Source organism: Syngnathus floridae, chromosome 14 (assembly GCF_059516105.1).
Source record: "Syngnathus floridae isolate MCC-2025c chromosome 14, RoL_Sflo_1.0, whole genome shotgun sequence".
Classification (NCBI taxonomy): Eukaryota; Metazoa; Chordata; class Actinopteri; order Syngnathiformes; family Syngnathidae; genus Syngnathus; species Syngnathus floridae.
Window position 1 is genome coordinate 2,333,095 of NC_142426.1, and position 17,614 is coordinate 2,350,708.

Consider the following 17,614-nt stretch of genomic DNA (forward strand, 5'->3'; position numbering starts at 1 on the left):
TATTGTGTTTGCATTGCGATTGCGATTGGGCCAAACGGCAAAAGTGATTCCAAAGAGAATCCAAACAAAACAATACACAATTGAATAATATGCCACTGCAGTCAGAATAGTGTTGCAAAAAAAAAGCATTTGGTACTACTTGGGCCAGATGTGCAACCGCTGGCCGCCAAGAGTGACGCTTATTTACCGGAACCGAGCCTCAACCTCAGCCGCCGTCTCAGCGGCAGCGGCAGCAGCAGCAGCCAGACTGTGAGAAACTTTTCCCCAGCCAGCGCCACAAACGAGGACTTTTGAGATTCCCCAACCAGTGCCAGCACCGTTGGCAGTCCCTTCCCTTCCCTTCCCCCTTCCCTTCCCCCTTCTTCTTCTTCCCCACTGACATACCTTTCTTTTCGGCCACAAGAGGCGAGCAGAGCAGCGAGGTGACGGTGAGCCACCCCAGAAGGCGGCGATCCATGGTCCAGACGCCGCTACCGAGAAGGTGCCATGCCATGCTCCGATCCCAGCGATAGAAGAAGCTCCACCGTGTGTGTTCACTACACACCTTCTACTTTTCTTTCTTCTTTTTTCTTTTCTCTGCTAGTAGAGGACTCCCCGACAACTTTGACAGCTCCTCCTCTAAAACGCTCTGCAAGCAGTTGGAGCGCCCGAGGAGGACGACTTGGGGTGACGTCACAAGAGGCAGGGACACGCGAGCCGCAGGTACGCGCGCGTGCGCGCGCACACGCGCTCCCTCCCTCTCTCCCACATAGCAGGGCAGCGAACATATTAGATATGATATGCATTTGGCAGTAGGCCAAGCTCATTTAAAACTGCGTTTGAAAACGTAACATAATGTCCATACTTTATTGTTGTTCATTTCCAGGCTTAAAAACAGCCTGGAGCTACAATGAACAAACTGTCAAGTAGCAATTCATTAGGTTTAATTAGAGAAGACCACCTTGTATTTCACCATCTGAAGGAAATGACTCTCCAGCTTCTGCTCGAGGCAAATATTTGAAAAGCAGTGATGGGTTTTAATTCTGTGTACACACGCACACATGCTGTACACAGGTAGGGCGCACACACACTCACGCACTCTTTGTTGACTCTTAAAGTCAATAAAACATACTCACACCCTGATGTGCTACATTTTAAACCACCTTGTTGCTGTGGGCTTGCCAGAACATGACATTGTCATGGCGACCCGTCCGCCACTCACAGCAACACCCCCAAGGTTATGAATGAGTGAGCCTGCATTGACGTTGACACAATTTCACGTTCAATCTGTCACATCCTGTTTGAAAATGCCCACTGTAACTGTTGAGTAATATGGCTTTCGGTTGTAAGTCATGTTGTATTATGTTGTCATTTTTTGGGTTGTAATGCTGACAACACACACAAAAAAAACTGGTTGAAATTGTCTGAATCCCCCCCCCCCCTTTTATGTTTGAAATGGTTTGATTTTCAATTGATACTTTCCCAAATGTTTTTGTTGTCATTGTTTGATTTTTGAGGCATATGTTTCCTCAAATGTGACTTTTTTGCATTCTTTGACTATCGTGTCTGAACAAAAGAAAAGTAACCTAAAAATGTCAAGCTGCCCAAGTTAACCACTAACGACCATCAGTCGGGCACTTGAAGCTTCGAGTTCCCGAGACGAGTGCCAGAGTCTTCCAGTAAAAGGCCTGTCCCCTCCCTGTCTAAATGTACAATAGCCACAAGTAACGACTATCAAACGTCGGACTGTCATACAGAGCGTGAACGCATCCTGACATCTTGATGGTGCGAAACGACCAGCTTCCTTTTGCTGTTATAGGACAGTTGGGATCAGGTAGCAATGGCTTGCTTTTGGGGCCCTTCGGGGTTCACAATTGCTTGAGCAGAGAATGGCGTGCAGGCAAAATGCTCCAGCAAACACCGCTGCCGTGTGGCCACTTTTTCAATTGCAGGCTGTTGTGGCTGCCTCAATTGTGTGAATGCTGCTGACTGAAGCATCTACACTGTAGATTCTACAGAGAAGCAAGCAGCACAAAACTGATGATGTTCTGACATCACAAGTTGCAAAAGGTTCCAGAGACGTTTGTCACACATTTGCAACAGTTTTAAAGAATAACAGTTATTCTTGTCGCTATCCAATTTTCAACACGTCTTTCTCATCATTTGACTTTTGCTGTCTTTTTATCTTAAAAAAAAAATCAATTTGTCTTTGTTTATGTGATGAGTCCAGCTATACATACACCATTTGTTTTCATCCAAAGGCTTACCTGCGTGTACTCTAAAATTCTGCCTGGCAACGAGAGGCGGAGCAGACGTGTGACGTCACATGCGCGGATGTGTTGATGTACGTTGCTGCTGTTTCCTATAGCGAACAACAATGAATCAAAATAGTAGTGTGGTTTTCTGATCATTTGTGATTTTTCCCCTCCAAAAAATACGAAATTCTATTTGATTAACAATTGCATTGGTGTTATGATTTGTTGGTTTTAAAGGGGACTTGCACCCCTCCCTTTCAGATTCTTCATCTACGTGGAACACAAGCATACATTGAAAAACATTTGTCTTTTCAGACACTTTCTATCATGCTTGAAATCAAAGCGCAAGCGTGAGAGGCGCCAGGAGGAGGAGGAGGAGGTGGAGGAGGAGGAGGAGGAGGAGGAGGAGGAGGCGGCCAATCTTGCGCAGACTGCCTGCCCGCAGCCTAAGTGATGCTGCTGCTGCTGCTACTGCTGCTGCTGCCTGCATGGGAGGGAGCCCGTGATGTAAATACAAGGATGGCGAGGGCAGCGGATGGAACACGCCGCCTCATACGTGCATGACATCGGCCAGTTGGTTCTCGTCGCACCTTGCGGACGCTGCTCGCGATGCATCCATGCCTTTAGCTTGACGCCAAAAGACGCCAAAGCGAAACGCGGGAGGCTTCTCCCTGAAAAGCAGGACAACAACAAAAAGACTCGGGATTCAAGCGGGTCATTATGACCTTAGTCGCCTCCAGTGCAAGGAAAGCATCGGATTGCGTTCAGGCGGCCGGGTTCTGCTTGCATCTCTTGCTTTGGATTGCGTGTGCAGTGTCCGGAGAGGAGCACCAGCACTTCAGCGTCGAGGTAGGATGCACAGATATATATAATATATTAGATCCACGGCCCTTCCCTGCTGTTTGGCTTCATCCGTGACCGTGCATTCTCCGCTAGCACCCCCTTCCCCCAGCCTAAAAAAATAAATCCACATTTTGAGCCCTATTGTCAAAATATGGCTACTCAAAGCTCATTTACGCGCCCGCGCGTGTGAGCGTGCATGTAACCCAGATACAGATGCATGCTTTGTTGGGGCCTGCAATGCATTCATTGATGATGAAAATAGGCCTAAGTAAGCATCACGCCGATGGAGCGGATTAGCCATTCACACATGCCAGTTGCATAATAAGATTGGTTAATTTTTTTTTCTTTCATGATTTCATCAGATCTAGAAGCTCTTCCTGGATCCCAACTACCCCACAAACCAATTTTATGCCTCGCTGTCATACATGAGAGAGACGAGCGCCTCTCAGACAAAACACATAGAGAGAGAGACAGGAAAGGGATCATAAACAAGGCGGTCGGTCGGGAAACAGGGACGGACGGACAAATTATAGGTAGCGTAGGGGGACATTTGTGATTGGCCGCCCCCGCGGCGAGGCTGCTGCTTGCAGTGTGAGTGGATGGACAGAAGGACAAATGATGGAGCGTACACCTGGGACATCAATATGGTGGATGGATTGTGTGGTAGTGGCACTAAACTGTCAGCGCACTCTATGATATCTTTCATTTATTACTGATGTATTTATGGTCTATTATGTCGGACGTTCCATCGATGCATCTATCCATCTGTCTTTTTAGTTGGCTACGCTCCAGCTTCAACTAGTTCAAATATTCCAAAACCAAACACTTTCATAGGATCAAGTGGTTGCTATTTCTAAATTCAAAATGGAATAGACTCCTATTCAGTGATAGCGTACCAAGTTTTATATCTGAAAACAACAATCCTATTGGTGGCTAGTGACTTCGGCGCATTGTCTATCACGTACAAAGCCATCAAATGTTTGCCTCTTTTCAGGGATGGCTACAGAGGTACGGCTACCTTCCTCGGACGGAACCCAAAATGTCCGTCCTGCGCTCGGCCCAAACCATGCACTCGGCCATCGCCGCCATGCAGCGCACCTACGGCCTCAATGTCACCGGGACGCTGGATGAGAGAACCAAGGAGTGAGTATTCTGCATTGTCATGGACACGCAAATGTGTGCATGAGAGGAACAGAAATAAGACATGTTGTCCTCACATGCCCACCAAGGCGCGCAGGTGACGCTGTTAACACGTGTCCTTCTTCTTATTTTGCATGATGATGCAGTGATATCACGCTGAGGTGAGACGACTTGATTGCCTTCCTTCTGTGTGTGTCACTTAGAAGCACCAACTTGTTAAAGATGGACACTTGCCCACATGCACAATATGCTTGGCGCCGTGAAGAAAAGACAAACTTGTGACTAAAATAAATCACCTTTGACATGAAATGTGCTGACGTCGTATCACAATATTGTCTTTGGAGGTACAACATTTGGATTATGATTATTAAATATCATGGCACTCCAAAGGATTTGATCACCAGTGTAGATCTTTATCGTTTTCACACAATTTCTCAATTGTCACTGTATACGATATCAATATTTTTTGTATTTGTCAAAAACCAATAGCGACAGCATCGTCGCCGCGCCGCAATTCTTACTGCGCATATCGTGACAAACGAATCGGAGCCGATGTGTGGTATGAATGGTTCTTTAAAATGATCTTCTCTTCTCCTTTTGCTCTGTTTCCAGTTGGATGCAAAAGCCCCGCTGCGGCGTTCCAGACACGCTGAAAAGCGGCTCCAGGTCAAGGAGGCGGAGATACGCCCTGACAGGACAGAAGTGGCAGCGTACGCACATCACCTACAGGTGAGACCAGGCCAGGCCAGGCCAGCTAGGTGGGAAGGAGGGAGGGAGGGAGGGAAGTAGTTGCCTTGGAGACCATTCAGGCTTAGCCGCACTTAACCATGAAAGAGGAGGAGCAGTCATGTGTGCCAGCGATGACTTTCTTTTTTTCATTGGCACCGTGATCACATGCTCAGTGTTGCCATGGCGACTGCTCCTAAACGTCATTGTCTGGGAAAATATAGTCCTCGGCGCAATGGCAGTAACGTGGGATTTAACACATACGTGTCCTTTTGTGTGTGTGTGTGTGTGTGTGTATGTGTGTGTGTGTGTGTGTGTGTGTGTGTGTGTGTGTGTGTGTGTGTGTGTGTGTGTGCCAGCCAGCGGTGAGAAGTAACAAAGCACCTGTACTTGAATGGATTTCTCAAGTGTTACTTCACTTGAATATTTTTTGCCCTTATTCACTCCTTTTGAAATGATATACTATCTGCTTTTGTATAATATATATGTACATAAATCTAAAAATGGGTATGTTATGTACAGTACTGGAGTGTGCGTTTTGCCAGCTCTGTGAGTGTGTGCGCAACCATTATGTTCTATTTGGAGCACGCAAAATCGCTAGCAGCTCTCTTTTTGCCTTTTCATGCGTTGCCACTGGAGTTCCTGACTGCAGAATCCCTCATTTCAGCAGAAACTATTCCCCCTCTTATCTTATCTCCCCTCCTCGATTAGGCTACGGCCACCTTTTTTTTTTTCTTCTGGCTTCTGAGGAGGGCCGATAAACGGGCGGCAGGAATTGACATGTTTCAGCCGTTGTCGCCGATTATGCCGGCAATGTATTCAAATCCTTCCCTCCCTTAATTTGAATTGATGAGCACACTCTCCAAATAGAATGTCAATCATCGCTGAGCCGATGACTGTGTGTTATTCATGAAGATAGGAGGCCAGAGAGAAGATTCTCACCCAATTCCTCTCTGCCTGCCAGCCACTGATAAAGAGCGCTGTGTAAAAGTGCAGTGAACGCTGCCAGCAGCCTTGAAGTAGTTGAATCAACTTCTTTTCTCGCTGGCTAAGTAAAAGTCTCCCTGACACTGACCTCTTGAGCTACGACGGACGGATTGGGAGTGAATTAGCTTTCCATCAACTTGGACAGTTCAGTTCAGGTCGCCGGCAAAAAGAAAGAAAAAAAAAATGGTGATCGTTGCAGCAGAATTCATTCTGATTTTCGATGTTTTCCTCAGCATAAAAAATGTCACACCAAAGGTGGGCGCCCGCGAAACCCACGACGCCATCCGCCGGGCCTTTGACGTGTGGCAGGGCGTGACGCCGCTGCGCTTCGAGGCCGTTCCTTATAGCGCCCTGGAGACGGGCCGGCGCGACGTGGACATCACCATCATCTTCGCCTCGGGTTTCCACGGCGACAGCTCACCCTTCGACGGCGAGGGCGGCTTCCTGGCCCACGCCTACTTTCCCGGTCCCGGCATAGGTGGCGACACCCACTTTGACTCGGATGAACCTTGGACCCTGGGGAACCCCAACCATGACGGTAAGTGGACAAGCTGTACATTTGCACGTACGCACACGCTTGCAAGCAACATGGTGCATTCACGGTGTGCTTACAGTGCAGGAAATGAACGCACGGTTCGGCACATTATTATTTGGTATTGTTTTATGAAACTCAAAATCTCAATTATATTTTGATGGACATGAAAGTGGAAATTGGAACAAATGAAAACAGTAAGGGTGATGATTGTGGTTTTCCTGGTGTGGGGTCTGCCCAGGTGGTTTGTGTTCTATCACGTGTCGTACAAAAACAGCAGTGGGAAGACAATTATTGAAGAAAAAGAAAGAAACGCTGAGTGTGGGATGCTGAAATCGACGTCAACAGGGGAAGAAAAAAGAGAAAAGGAAAACAGCACAACGAGGTGGGCGGGCGTCTCGGAACCGCAAAGGCAGTGTGACAACATGAGACGTCGCAGCCGGGTGAAATGTCGGAAAGAAAAGAAAAGAAAAGAAAAGAAAAGAAAAGAAAAGAAAAAAAAACGCTTTGCAGAAAAGTTTCTCATCATGGGACAGCCCATCTGCCACTTGCAAAGAAACAGCAGCCATTTGTGTGCCGAAAATGCACCATCTCAGTCCTGGCGACCTTGCAAAGGCGTCCGTCCGTGCGTTCGCCTCAGCCGAGCGCACACCATATTAAGCCGACTCCAAATGTTGGATTGAATAATGTAGCCCAAGGTGTAATGGCGGACATTCGTCACCCACCACGTTTTGCTATTATTATCCCCAAAAACGTAACAAAGGCTCTCTCCTCCGCAAGGCTCGCATTCCTGTCTGGATCAATAGCATTGCGTTCAGCCGGGCCCTATCACTTCCTAAATCCAATCTAACCAAGATCGAATGTCTGCAATCTAGGCAAAATATGATTGCTCTTTGTCTGCTCTTTTTGATCGCTTCTAGGATCTGAGCTTTGTAAAAGTTGCCACCTCCCAATATGGACAATGGAAGCTTCTGAGCCATGTTCCATCATAGTTCCCTGGCCGTGCTTCACCTTGGAGAAAAGCTCTCTTCTGCGCTTATGTGTCTCGGAAGCCACACGGGCTTTTAATGGCCTTTCACAGCAGTGTCGTTGTAAATGATGCATGTTGACATGTGCGCTAATGGTGGCCCTGGCCGCTCGCTCGGGAGTCCTTGGGGGACTTTGGTGCAAGAGTCTGGTGGTGTTGCATACATAGTCGGACGGGGGGGGCGGCGGGATTTGTCACCTTTTAGCTGCTGGCCCTGGCTCGGTGGAAGCTAGCAGCAGTGGAGATCATGTATGAAAGGGCAACAATCCCCCGAGGAGCCAGACAGTCAGTCGGTCTGTCACATGCTACGTATGGAAATGTTAGGCGGGTGTCGGAAATTACTTTGGCACTGCGAGCCGCGGGTCGATTCGTACACGGCTACCGGGCCGTTTTTCTTTTATCTTTCAGGACGTCTTTGATTGTAGATGCTTTATAGTAGACTCCATGCTTGTATGGCAGCCACTGACAGAGCTAGAAGGGGGAGACAGTTGGGTATTTTCTGACTTCTTTTCCTAGCTCAAGCAATCTGCATGGCCAAGCAAGGTGCCTCACCCCCCACCCCACCACCACCATTTTTTTTTCTTCTACAATCACTATAATTGAAGAGCTCCGTCCAAACAATCCAAATCCACGTCGAGCCCTGGTACGAGGCACAACGGACGCATTAGCTTGTTCGGATAACATCAGGCGCTTACAAAGTACATTTCATCCAGCACACTCACACGTTCGCATTGTGGTGTTGTGTGTGTGACGCATTCATTATCATAAATTGTCATTCGCAGCGACAGAAGGAACACACTGACCCAATTTGGCTAATTATGGGCATTCGGTTGCACCATCTCTTGTCGTTTTTGCACCTTCAAACCGCACATTGGTGTTGTTGTAGTGAAACTGCGACACGACGCAAGCTGCAAACATGTTCTCGTTCATCCGAGCCGACTCGAGTCGGCTCCAGGGCTTTCCATAATACGCGCAATGAAGGATGCTTTTGATAGCATACAGATAGCAGAAAGAGAACCTGTTTGAAAGGAACCCTAACGTAGGACGTTCTGAAAGCTTCCACGAGCATGAAAGATTATGGGAATGATAAAAAGTATGGAAAGGCTCTTTTTTTTCTTAATTGATCCACCATTTTGTCCTGATTCTAGGGAACGATCTCTTTTTGGTGGCCGTTCACGAGCTGGGCCACGCCCTGGGCCTGGAACACTCCAATGATCCCACCGCCATCATGGCTCCTTTCTACCAGTACATGGACACGGAGAACTTTAAACTACCTCACGACGACCTGCAGGGCATCCAGAAAATCTACGGTAATAATCAAAAGCTTTGGTCACGGCTCATTTTTGTTGGGATTCTTTTTCTTTTCCCAGACCAAACCAGCTGACGTCTTGCCATTTTGTTTTCCAGGTCCACCCGACAGAGCCCCGCAGCCGACCAGGCCTCCGCCCACGGCGCCCCCTCATCGCTTCCACCTTCCCTCGGACCCCCGCAAGCACGACCGCCACGCCAGGCCCCACCGCCCTCCGCAGGGCGCCAAGCCAGCCAACCCCAACTCCAAGCCCAACATCTGCGACGGCGGCTTCAACACGCTGGCCATCCTGCGGCAGGAACTTTTTGTCTTCAAGGTAGATGCTGCTGCTGCTCCTGACGATGCTGCTGCTGCTGCTGCTGATGATGATGATTTTCCTCATTTGTGACCCATGACCCACAGGACCAGTGGTTTTGGAGGGTACGAGACAACTCGGTGGTCCCTGGATACCCCATGCAGATCAACTACTTCTGGAAAGGCTTGCCTGCTAAAATTGACGCCGTCTATGAAAACAGCGAAGGAAAATTTGTGTTTTTCAAAGGTAATCAAGTGCACATTTTCTGTTATTTATGTCGTCATAATAATAGGAAGAAGAATAAGAAATCACGCAAAACAGCACCGTCTGCTGGAAATTTTTAGTACTACAAAAAGCCTTCCCCACTTTGGAAACATTAGACACTACAGTTGCGTCAAAGCGTGACCGCCGTGAACATGCATTCATGTTGCTTTTACGCTAACTGAACATAACGCTTGCAGGTCTCACACATTCGCACGTCCATCGGGTAGATTAACAAGACATCAGACTCTCAGTGCGCAACCTAGAATGGCTGCTCAAACGAGGTCTCGTGCATACCAATGACAAAGTCTACATATCTATATATGTGTACGTCACGGTCCTCAGGTAACCGCTTCTGGGTGTTCAAGGACACGACTCTGCAGCCGTCTTACCCTCAGGACATCTCGCTGTTTGGCAGCGGCATGCCCACGCAGAGCATCGAGACGGCTGTGTGGTGGGAGGACGTGGCCAAGACTTACTTCTTCAAAGGAGACAGGTTACATGTTTTGTCAAACAGACAATTCTTATGATTTTTGGGGTGACTCGGAGGGACGTCCTGGTTGAATGACAGCGCCTTGTAAAGTTTAGTCTCACTGCTCGGCAGCATGGCGCTGTGCCATGTTTGTGCAGCTGTCACCATAAATCAGCTCCAGCAAGAGGGGAACGCAGCGCTGACATATTGCTTTGTCACCATCATCGCAGCGTCTACGTTTTGTTTATATCTCCTCGAATGTGAGAGGACGAAGATGTTAGACATGTTCAAATGTAGAAGAAGAAAAACAAATCCTGGGAAATGACCCCAAAGTCAATTATTTGGCCTTGTCCCAGCATATTTGGGCCACCCCCTGCCTACCTCCCTCCCTCCCTAACGCCGCCTACAGCATATTGAGTGTGGCGCTTTTGTGCTCTTTTCCAGATACTGGCGGTACAATGAAGACATGAGGACCATGGATCCAGGTTATCCCAAGCCCATCACCATCTGGAAGGGCATCCCCGATTCTCCGCAGGGGGCTTTCGTGGACAAAATCAACGGTACTGCCGCAAATCCCGTGTAGATACGCTTGAATGGAAAGCCGCTTTCATTAAGCCGCTTTGCTTGTTTACGCTGAACACAAGGAAGAGACTGCAGCATCAGTGCGTGATTGTCGAGTGCACGTTTGAGCAGGGGGGTGCCGCCACATGGGTGGCCCGTCCACAGGAAGCAGAACTTTTCAAATGCTCTCTATGTCCATCCGTCCAGGCTTCACCTACTTTTACAAGGGGAAGGAGTACTGGAAGTTCAACAACCAGCTGCTCCGCGTGGAGCCGGGCTACCCGCGCTCTATCCTGCGCGACTTCATGGGCTGCGACGGCCTGCCCCCGGACCCCGACTGGGACTGGAGCCCGCCGGCGGTGGAGGAGCGCCACTACGACAGCGGCGGTGGTGGCGGCGACGCCGACGTGGTCATCAAATTGGACAGCGTGGGCAGCACGGAGAAGGCGGTGGCCATCGCCATCCCCTGCGTCCTGGCGCTATGCATGATGGTCCTGCTCTACACCGTGTTCCAGTTCCGCAGGAAGAGCACGCAGCGGCACATACTGTACTGCAAGCGCTCCATGCAGGAGTGGGTGTGAGGAAGGCCCAAAGGCTGCCATTAAAAAGTTCATTGAAAATTGCCATGGCCTTTTGCCATCCATGGCCGGCAGAACTGAAGTGAACTGAAAAGGAGACTGTAGGCAGTGAGGGAGCCCTATCTCCTGTGTATTCATCCACTTGGACTCTTTTCTCGAACAAACTCAACAGAGCGAGTGTGACTCGAGCTCCTGTATGTAAGTGGATCTTTTTCTTTCTTTTTTTTTTTTTTTCTTCGTCTTTCCCGTCTGCACACTTGCTTGAAGAAACCTCCCGAGCACCAAGCAATTAGATTGAAGCTTCTACTTGACTTTTGTTCTCAATGCCATCACCCCCTCAGCGGTGGGTGCGTTTCTTTTTTTATATTTACATTGTATGACGGACTGACACACACTGATTGTGTGGACCGATTCTTCCAAAGAGGATGTTGGCTCTATTTTTTTCCTTCCCTTTTTGGTGACATATTCTGATTGGTTTTCATAATTTGTGGAGGTAGCAGACAGCAATAAAGAGTGGTAAAAATACAGCGAGGTTTGCCCCCAAACGCAGGAGAAGTCGGCCATTTGACTTTGGCCAATTGCGACCACATTTAAAGTGGAAGCCAAGTCCAAGTGATTCTTTTCAATAATACACCCTGACTCTGATGAATCTGATCTAATTCTGATTTGGACCCATTTTAATCCATCTTGATCTTGAGTTTTCTGTCTGCTACACCTCCCAATTTGAACGCAATCAACGTTAATTGATGAATTTGTTTTTGAGGAGAACCCTCAACCATCTCCGTGTGTCGACGTTATGGCGGCGTCGGAGAAGTCCGTTCCGCACCTGATCCCCAGCCCGATGCTAACCCTTTACAAAGATACAAACCCTTTTGTTCCGTCACCAAGTGCATTCCATTCTTTATGAACGGCTTTGCTACTCCGCGTCATATTGCTTTTTGTTTTGACCTAGCTCATGGGAACGGGGACCGAGGCAAAAGAGGACAAAAGCATCCACGGGAGGGTTCTTTTGGACTATTTCCCATTCAGGAAAATATTAATTGAATCGAGTGTGTCGCTGTTGCTAAAAAATATCAAGTCGTTTTACAAAGAACAAAATAACTGCGATTAAAAACAAAAAATATCATGACTAAGAATAGAAAGACACCAATCTTGTTTAACTACTGAGTCTATTTATAGAAATACTTCACATATTCTGTGACGTACACATGGAAAAGAAAATATTTATACACTAGTCCAACCAAAATATAATGAGATGAAATTTTAGATGATTTAAGCAGCATTTCACAAATATGTATCGTAAATGCAGACTGGACAGTCCAATGGAACTTTGATGGCTTTTTTTTTTTTTGTGCTTCTCAGCCTCTCTTTTTTCCAGGCCATGTCAATTGGCTCAACTGGAGCTTTGGCATCGTCATTTTAATAGCGAAAGAGGTTGAAGCTGGGGTTAATTGTTGTACAAGGTGTCTTTGTTTGTTTGTTTGTTTGTTTGTTTGTTTGTTTGTTTGTTTGTTTGTTTGTTTGTTTGTTTGTTTGTTTTGAAGAAGGCCGACCTGATGTCGCATTTCAAGTGGACGTGTGCGTGAACTGTGCATTTGTGGCTGGCTACAATAAGGCCAGGCGGGACTCCATCAAGTACCGTCTGTATTGGTGTTAGAGAAAGAGAAATGCATCTGAAGCTGTTCTTTTCATCTCCTAGACTTCTCATAGCATTCATGTGTTTTTAGAGAGAGAGAGAGACAGAGAGAGCCATCACGAGCAGTTCTGCCACTTTTTTTGCTCTGACTTTCATCCAACTGTGCTGCTAAGCATTAGGGCTAAGATGACAAGTAGCTGATCCAAGGAAGTTTGAATTTTTTGGGGGGGGGTTTAAACTCCTGACACGTCCGAGGCCTCGTGTTACAGAACTAAAACTATATATACCATATGTACATAAAGTGGAGGGTGCTGTCTGCTTGAAAGATTTTTTTTTAATCCATCTACTACTCCATGGGTAAAGACATGCTGTGTGTTATAAATAAAAACAAGTGCATAACAAATTGGTGAGTTTGCCACCTCATCAGTGTTCCCCCTCATTTTCCACACCTGAGCATTGACACAAAGCGTTCCATCCCACAACGGCGCAAACGCCCAGATAGACAAGTGGAGCAAAAGAAAGAAAACGTTGCCTATACTTAGTGCTGTGACCTCAATGCATATGTGGGAGTCAGTCAGTCAGCTGATGCGCGAGTGACAATCCGGCGTGGCGGCAGGAATAATACCATTTTATACTTGTTGCTGATATGTCCATTGTGACCCGCTCGTTCTAACATATGACTACTTCAATAACAACTGCCTCTTTTGTGTGCATGTGTCTTTGCGTGTCATTTTCAATTCAAACAGATGACGACCATCATCAGCCAAGGAAATCCAAAGTGAGTGCCATACGAGCTGTGTCGTTACCATTTACAGAAATAGATTTAGCCATTTGTCTCTGGTAAACATATCAGAATAACGAGAAGAAATGGGAATTAATTTTGCACAGGAATTTGCTATGCCAGACTTTCATCTATTTTCCCCGAATTGAACATTTAACATCAACCTAAAACCAAGTTGATGACGTGAACTTGAAGTGCAGCGTGTCCTGCGATTGGTGAACTCCTCTGATCTCAAGCTTTCAGGGTCATTTATTCCTGACACCAATGTAACTAACGGATTGTCTGAGTGTCACTGAGCCGAGCGCGTGACCTGCGTCAGTGAGCTTTATAAGGAAGCGGCGGCCAGTACAGTCAATTGTCTCCACCTGGTGCCGCCGCCACCACCGCCGCTGCCATGAAGACTCTGATGGTACTCGCCGGACTTGTTGTCCTTGGGGCCGCGATGCCTGCTCCCATGCCCTTCTACCACGCCTTCTGCAGAACTCTCTGGTAAAAGAAAAAGTGGAAAGAAAGCCACTGAATGTGCTCATGTGATGATGTTCTCTGTGCTTCCTTAGGCTCTTTTCTTCGCCCTGCGCCACAGTCAGCAGCAAATTGGTGCAGCAGATTCAAGCCTTCAACCCCATGTTTGGCTGCCACAAGTGTCACTACATGGTAACCTTTTTTACTTGGGAAGAAAAAGTGACACCAGACCCATTTTGCCGTCAACTTGTTGCTGCAGCTGGTAGCCGGCACCCCTTTGGGCATCACCGCCAACCACTCTTCTTCTGACGGTCTGGCAGTTGAGAACATCACCTTCACCTTCAGCCCCACAGTGATAACGGGAGGATGCCGCGTGTCCGTAAGTGTCAGCGAGGGGGTCTGTGATAGCATTTGGAGACGGCGTCAAAGGACTACTTATGCCCACAACTAACCTTCAAATTGTTTTTTTTTTTTTTTTTTTTTTTCTGAACGCTAACCCTGAGATAGAAATTGCCATAAAGGAAGTATATGAGTGATACATTTGATTGAGAGTACGGATGTGACTTTAGCCTACACCAAACTACCTGTAGAAAAGAAGGATGCAGTCAAATATGAAGTAGTTTGACAATGACTGTTTTGGGGGGTCGGACCCAGAGCCAGTCCACCTCTTTGGGATTCACCACCCTTCTGGACAATGGCCTCAATTACTGCAACCTCTACGATCTGCTCTCAGGTTCGCCCCCCACATACATGCAAGGAAGGCATACACATTTGAAGACGCTCACGCTAATGCCCTTTTCTTTTTATGTTCAGCTAGCGGAATGGCCAGCGAAGCAGGTTTCATGGAGATGACCAACGAGTGGGCTTGCCTGGGCTACGGACTCGCCACCTGCAAAGCCTGAAAATAGAGAAATGAAAGAGAGAAAAATAAATCAACAATAAACTTTGAAGCATTCAAATGGTCCTGTGTCTATCCTACATTTGCTGACATGTGCATGAAAACCTCTTTACGGCTGCTTTAGCACCTTTACTCCCTTCTCCTGCATGCTGAAGAATATACAGTAACATTGAATGGAAATGATGAATTCATCAGATATATAGGAACATTGAATGGGAAAGTTGAATTAATAATAAAATTCATGATTCTGATTAACAAACATGCTTTGTTGCATTATTTTATTATTATTATTGTAATATTATTATTAATAATATTATTTAATTTTTTATCCTTACACAAAATAGGATGAAAAAACTTTGATTTTCATTTGCTGATTGGCTGGGATATATCACATGGTTCATTCGTAATCAAATAGGGGTGTTCACACCTTGCAACCACTCCCTGATGGTCCAGTGGTTAGCATGCGACGCTTTCCCTGCCCACGAGGCTGTGGGCGGGGTCGATTCCTGGCCAGGGAACCATATGCAGCCTTGGGGGGACATGTGTCAGTGTCAAATCATCTGGACAAAAACAGGTGTTTCGCTGCCAAAAGGTGCAACCACATGATCTCAGTTGTTCTACTTCCTCTTTCAAAATTGAATTGAATTTGATTGGTCAGGTTTGAAATGTTATCGCTTGCTCTCAGGTTTGGTAGCACAAGCACTTAGCATTTGAAGAGGGGTGTGTTGACTTTTTATATTCACTGTACTGTATGTAATAGAATAAATGAGGTGATCTTTTAATATTTTCAAATCCAATCTTTGGTGACACTAGTCGTTGAACTTTGCTGACAATAAATTTTTCTGACTTTCGAAATGTGAATCTTTTTACCTGTGCAGGCAGGCAGGCAGGCCTGGCTAGGCGTACACGCGTGCTCTTTTGTTCGCCCGCCCAGCCCGCCCGCCCGCCCGCCACCATTACGAGGCCTTGTGTGTGTGCGTCATCGGTACTCGTCCACGCTCAATCGATTGTAAGGCTGCCGAGCGCATGACCCGGGACGGATGTCCCCCCCGGACGTATAAGAGTGCAAACGGCTAAGGTTTGTCCCACAAGAAACTCCAACAGCAACCACCATGAAGACTCTGTTTCTCCTCGCCGGGCTGGTCCTGTTTGCGTCCGCCGTGCCCATTCCTGGGCCCATCTACCATGCCTACTGCAGAACACTCTGGTAAGTGACTTTTTCCATGCAATGAAGATCACTATGAAGTCTTTGATGCCAATTTTAGTCAGTGATGGCACCCAAATGTATTTTGGATGCTAATTTAACAAATGCCTTTAGCACAATAGATTTGGCAGATATTTTCTTTTTTAAGTTTGATCTCTTGCTGAATATGGAGTTACCATGCACTGCAATTTACAGCTAAAACAAATCCACCTGTTGCCAAAACTAAGATTTCATTTGGAAATGTTTTCACCATACCCCTTTTTAACACTAACAGTTGAAATCGAATCAAAAGCATCACTACATTGCAGTCATTCCAAAATTGGATGTCATCTCTGTTCTATTAGGCTCATCCCTTCAACTTGTGCGGAGGTCAGCACCAAATTGTTGCAGCAGATCGAAGCCTTCAACCCAATGTTTGGCTGTCCTAAATGTCACTACATGGTAATGTTGTTTGAGTATGTCAACAAATTCACTCAACCCATTTGAGCCGTTGCCCTATGAAAAAAATGCTCTCTCTTCCAGCTGGTGGGGGGCACTCCTCTGGAACTCAGCGCCAACCACACATCGGTGGACAGCCTTACCGTGGAGAACATCACGTTCACCTTCAGCCCCACTGTGCTGACTGCCGGCTGCCGCGTGACCGTGAGTCGACATGATCTGAAATAGTGTCCAAAAGAAAAATGTTGTAAAAACTGTTGGTTTTTTTTATTTGTCTGTTTGTTCCAGGGACAGTCCACCTCTTTGGGCTTCACCAGCCTTCTGGACAACGGTCTCAATTACTGCAACCTCTACGATCTGCTCTCAGGTCAGCTCCTCTCGTTCAAGATTCTGGTTTTGTGCTAAGGCTAATGTGAACGTTTTCTGTCATTCTCATGCAGCGAGCAAATTGAACAGCGGTCCAGGCTTCTTGGAGATGACCAACGAATGGGCTTGCCTGGGCTATGGACTTGCAACTTGCAAGTAACGAAAAACACAACATGGGATGATTTGCTGCTGCGTAAATTGAATGGATTGAGAATATTTTTCTTGGAATCTGGATTTGAATGAATAAAGCTTTACTTGCCTGCATCATAAATTTGTGCATTTGTGACACATGATGATGATGATGATGATGATGATGATGATGATGATGATGATGATGATATATGAATCACTTTGTGGCTGGATTCAGGGCACAATTTTTATTGTTTTTGCAGTGTGCTCCATACAGCAAAACCAATTTAATCACATGAAAAAAAAATCATACAAGAAATATTTTAAAAACTGCCGAAAAAATCAAACTTATGTATATTTGACTTTTTCATAGTTTATCTAGTATCTATTGCTAGGTTTAGCATCCAATGAGTGAGAAGAGGTGCAAAGCTAATGTTATTTATTTATTTATTTATTTATTACTTTTTTCAACTTGGAGCAGGATTAACATGTCACTCATTAAACCGCATGATGGAGGATTTTTGCTCTTTGTTCTATTCTTGTGATTTGTAGAGTGCAAAGCAGATTGATTCATGTTTTTGAAATCATCTTGTCACGCAGCAATCAATTGTTCTTGCATTGCACATGGGGACAGTCTCGTTACACAGTACCATACGAGTGATTTCCTAACATTTACTTAATTTCCTGTCAATTTCATTATTCTTATTTTACAACTGTATTAACTCACATGACTTT

At 46.4% G+C, this 17,614-nt stretch overlaps 4 protein-coding genes and 1 long non-coding RNA gene across 9 annotated transcripts in view; 4 read left to right on the plus strand and 1 right to left on the minus strand.

The window, feature by feature from the left end:
• The window catches only part of egfra (epidermal growth factor receptor a (erythroblastic leukemia viral (v-erb-b) oncogene homolog, avian)), a 35,012-nt gene extending 34,345 nt beyond the window's left edge, over positions 1–667 (minus strand). For both annotated transcript variants that reach the window (XM_088395478.1, XM_088395477.1), the window contains exon 1: positions 385–667. In XM_088395478.1, the coding sequence (XP_088251604.1) occupies positions 385–493 (109 nt within the window). In that variant the 5' untranslated portion in view covers positions 494–667. The remainder of the gene's footprint in view (positions 1–384) is intronic.
• On the plus strand, positions 184–2,601 carry LOC148386962 (uncharacterized). 2 transcript variants are annotated; one of them, XR_015862427.1, is made up of 3 exons: positions 184–481; positions 587–702; positions 866–2,467. It is a non-coding gene; the product is annotated as an uncharacterized LOC148386962 (long non-coding RNA). The 2 variants fall into 2 exon arrangements; XR_015862425.1 differs by lacking the exon at positions 866–2,467 and adding an exon at positions 2,550–2,601 and having other exon boundaries at positions 191–481.
• A 52-nt stretch (positions 2,602–2,653) lies between these two features.
• On the plus strand, positions 2,654–13,004 carry mmp16b (matrix metallopeptidase 16b (membrane-inserted)). The gene is made up of 10 exons (XM_088395479.1): positions 2,654–3,083; positions 4,072–4,220; positions 4,830–4,946; positions 6,164–6,468; positions 8,638–8,799; positions 8,897–9,114; positions 9,201–9,339; positions 9,700–9,850; positions 10,271–10,386; positions 10,595–13,004. Exons 1-10 carry the CDS (start codon positions 2,955–2,957, stop codon positions 10,966–10,968), a joined length of 1,860 nt encoding a protein of 619 aa, XP_088251605.1. The 5' UTR covers positions 2,654–2,954; the 3' UTR covers positions 10,969–13,004.
• A 724-nt stretch (positions 13,005–13,728) lies between these two features.
• On the plus strand, positions 13,729–14,988 carry LOC148386964 (uncharacterized). The gene is made up of 5 exons (XM_088395480.1): positions 13,729–13,871; positions 13,940–14,036; positions 14,104–14,223; positions 14,499–14,577; positions 14,658–14,988. The coding sequence occupies exons 1-5, from the start codon at positions 13,777–13,779 to the stop codon at positions 14,744–14,746; spliced, it is 480 nt and encodes a 159-aa protein (XP_088251606.1). The 5' UTR covers positions 13,729–13,776; the 3' UTR covers positions 14,747–14,988.
• Positions 14,989–15,197: 209 nt separating this feature from the next.
• Positions 15,198–17,021, plus strand: LOC148386965 (uncharacterized). 3 transcript variants are annotated; one of them, XM_088396841.1, is made up of 7 exons: positions 15,198–15,334; positions 15,621–15,751; positions 15,835–15,949; positions 16,291–16,387; positions 16,469–16,588; positions 16,673–16,751; positions 16,825–17,021. In XM_088396841.1, exons 3-7 carry the CDS (start codon positions 15,855–15,857, stop codon positions 16,908–16,910), a joined length of 477 nt encoding a protein of 158 aa, XP_088252967.1. In that variant the 5' UTR covers positions 15,198–15,334; positions 15,621–15,751; positions 15,835–15,854; the 3' UTR covers positions 16,911–17,021. The 3 variants fall into 3 exon arrangements, with proteins under 3 accessions (XP_088252967.1, XP_088252965.1, XP_088252966.1); XM_088396839.1 differs by having other exon boundaries at positions 15,621–15,949; XM_088396840.1 differs by lacking the exon at positions 15,198–15,334 and adding an exon at positions 15,439–15,512 and having other exon boundaries at positions 15,621–15,949.
• The last annotated feature ends 593 nt before the right edge of the window (positions 17,022–17,614 follow it).

Excerpts from the sequence above, each read along its gene's own strand:
- mmp16b (XM_088395479.1), top strand. The coding sequence starts at position 2,955 with ATGACCTTAGTCGCCTCCAGTGCAAGGAAAGCATCGGATTGCGTTCAG. Across the intron at positions 9,115-9,200 it reads AGGAACTTTTTGTCTTCAAG|GACCAGTGGTTTTGGAGGGT; the intron begins GTAGATGCTGCT and ends CATGACCCACAG. Across the intron at positions 9,851-10,270 it reads TACTTCTTCAAAGGAGACAG|ATACTGGCGGTACAATGAAG; the intron begins GTTACATGTTTT and ends GCTCTTTTCCAG.
- LOC148386964 (XM_088395480.1), top strand. The coding sequence starts at position 13,777 with ATGAAGACTCTGATGGTACTCGCCGGACTTGTTGTCCTTGGGGCCGCG. Across the intron at positions 14,037-14,103 it reads GCCACAAGTGTCACTACATG|CTGGTAGCCGGCACCCCTTT; the intron begins GTAACCTTTTTT and ends TTGTTGCTGCAG. Across the intron at positions 14,578-14,657 it reads CCTCTACGATCTGCTCTCAG|CTAGCGGAATGGCCAGCGAA; the intron begins GTTCGCCCCCCA and ends TTTTATGTTCAG.
- LOC148386965 (XM_088396839.1), top strand. The coding sequence starts at position 15,855 with ATGAAGACTCTGTTTCTCCTCGCCGGGCTGGTCCTGTTTGCGTCCGCC. Across the intron at positions 16,589-16,672 it reads CTGCCGGCTGCCGCGTGACC|GGACAGTCCACCTCTTTGGG; the intron begins GTGAGTCGACAT and ends TGTTTGTTCCAG. Across the intron at positions 16,752-16,824 it reads CCTCTACGATCTGCTCTCAG|CGAGCAAATTGAACAGCGGT; the intron begins GTCAGCTCCTCT and ends ATTCTCATGCAG.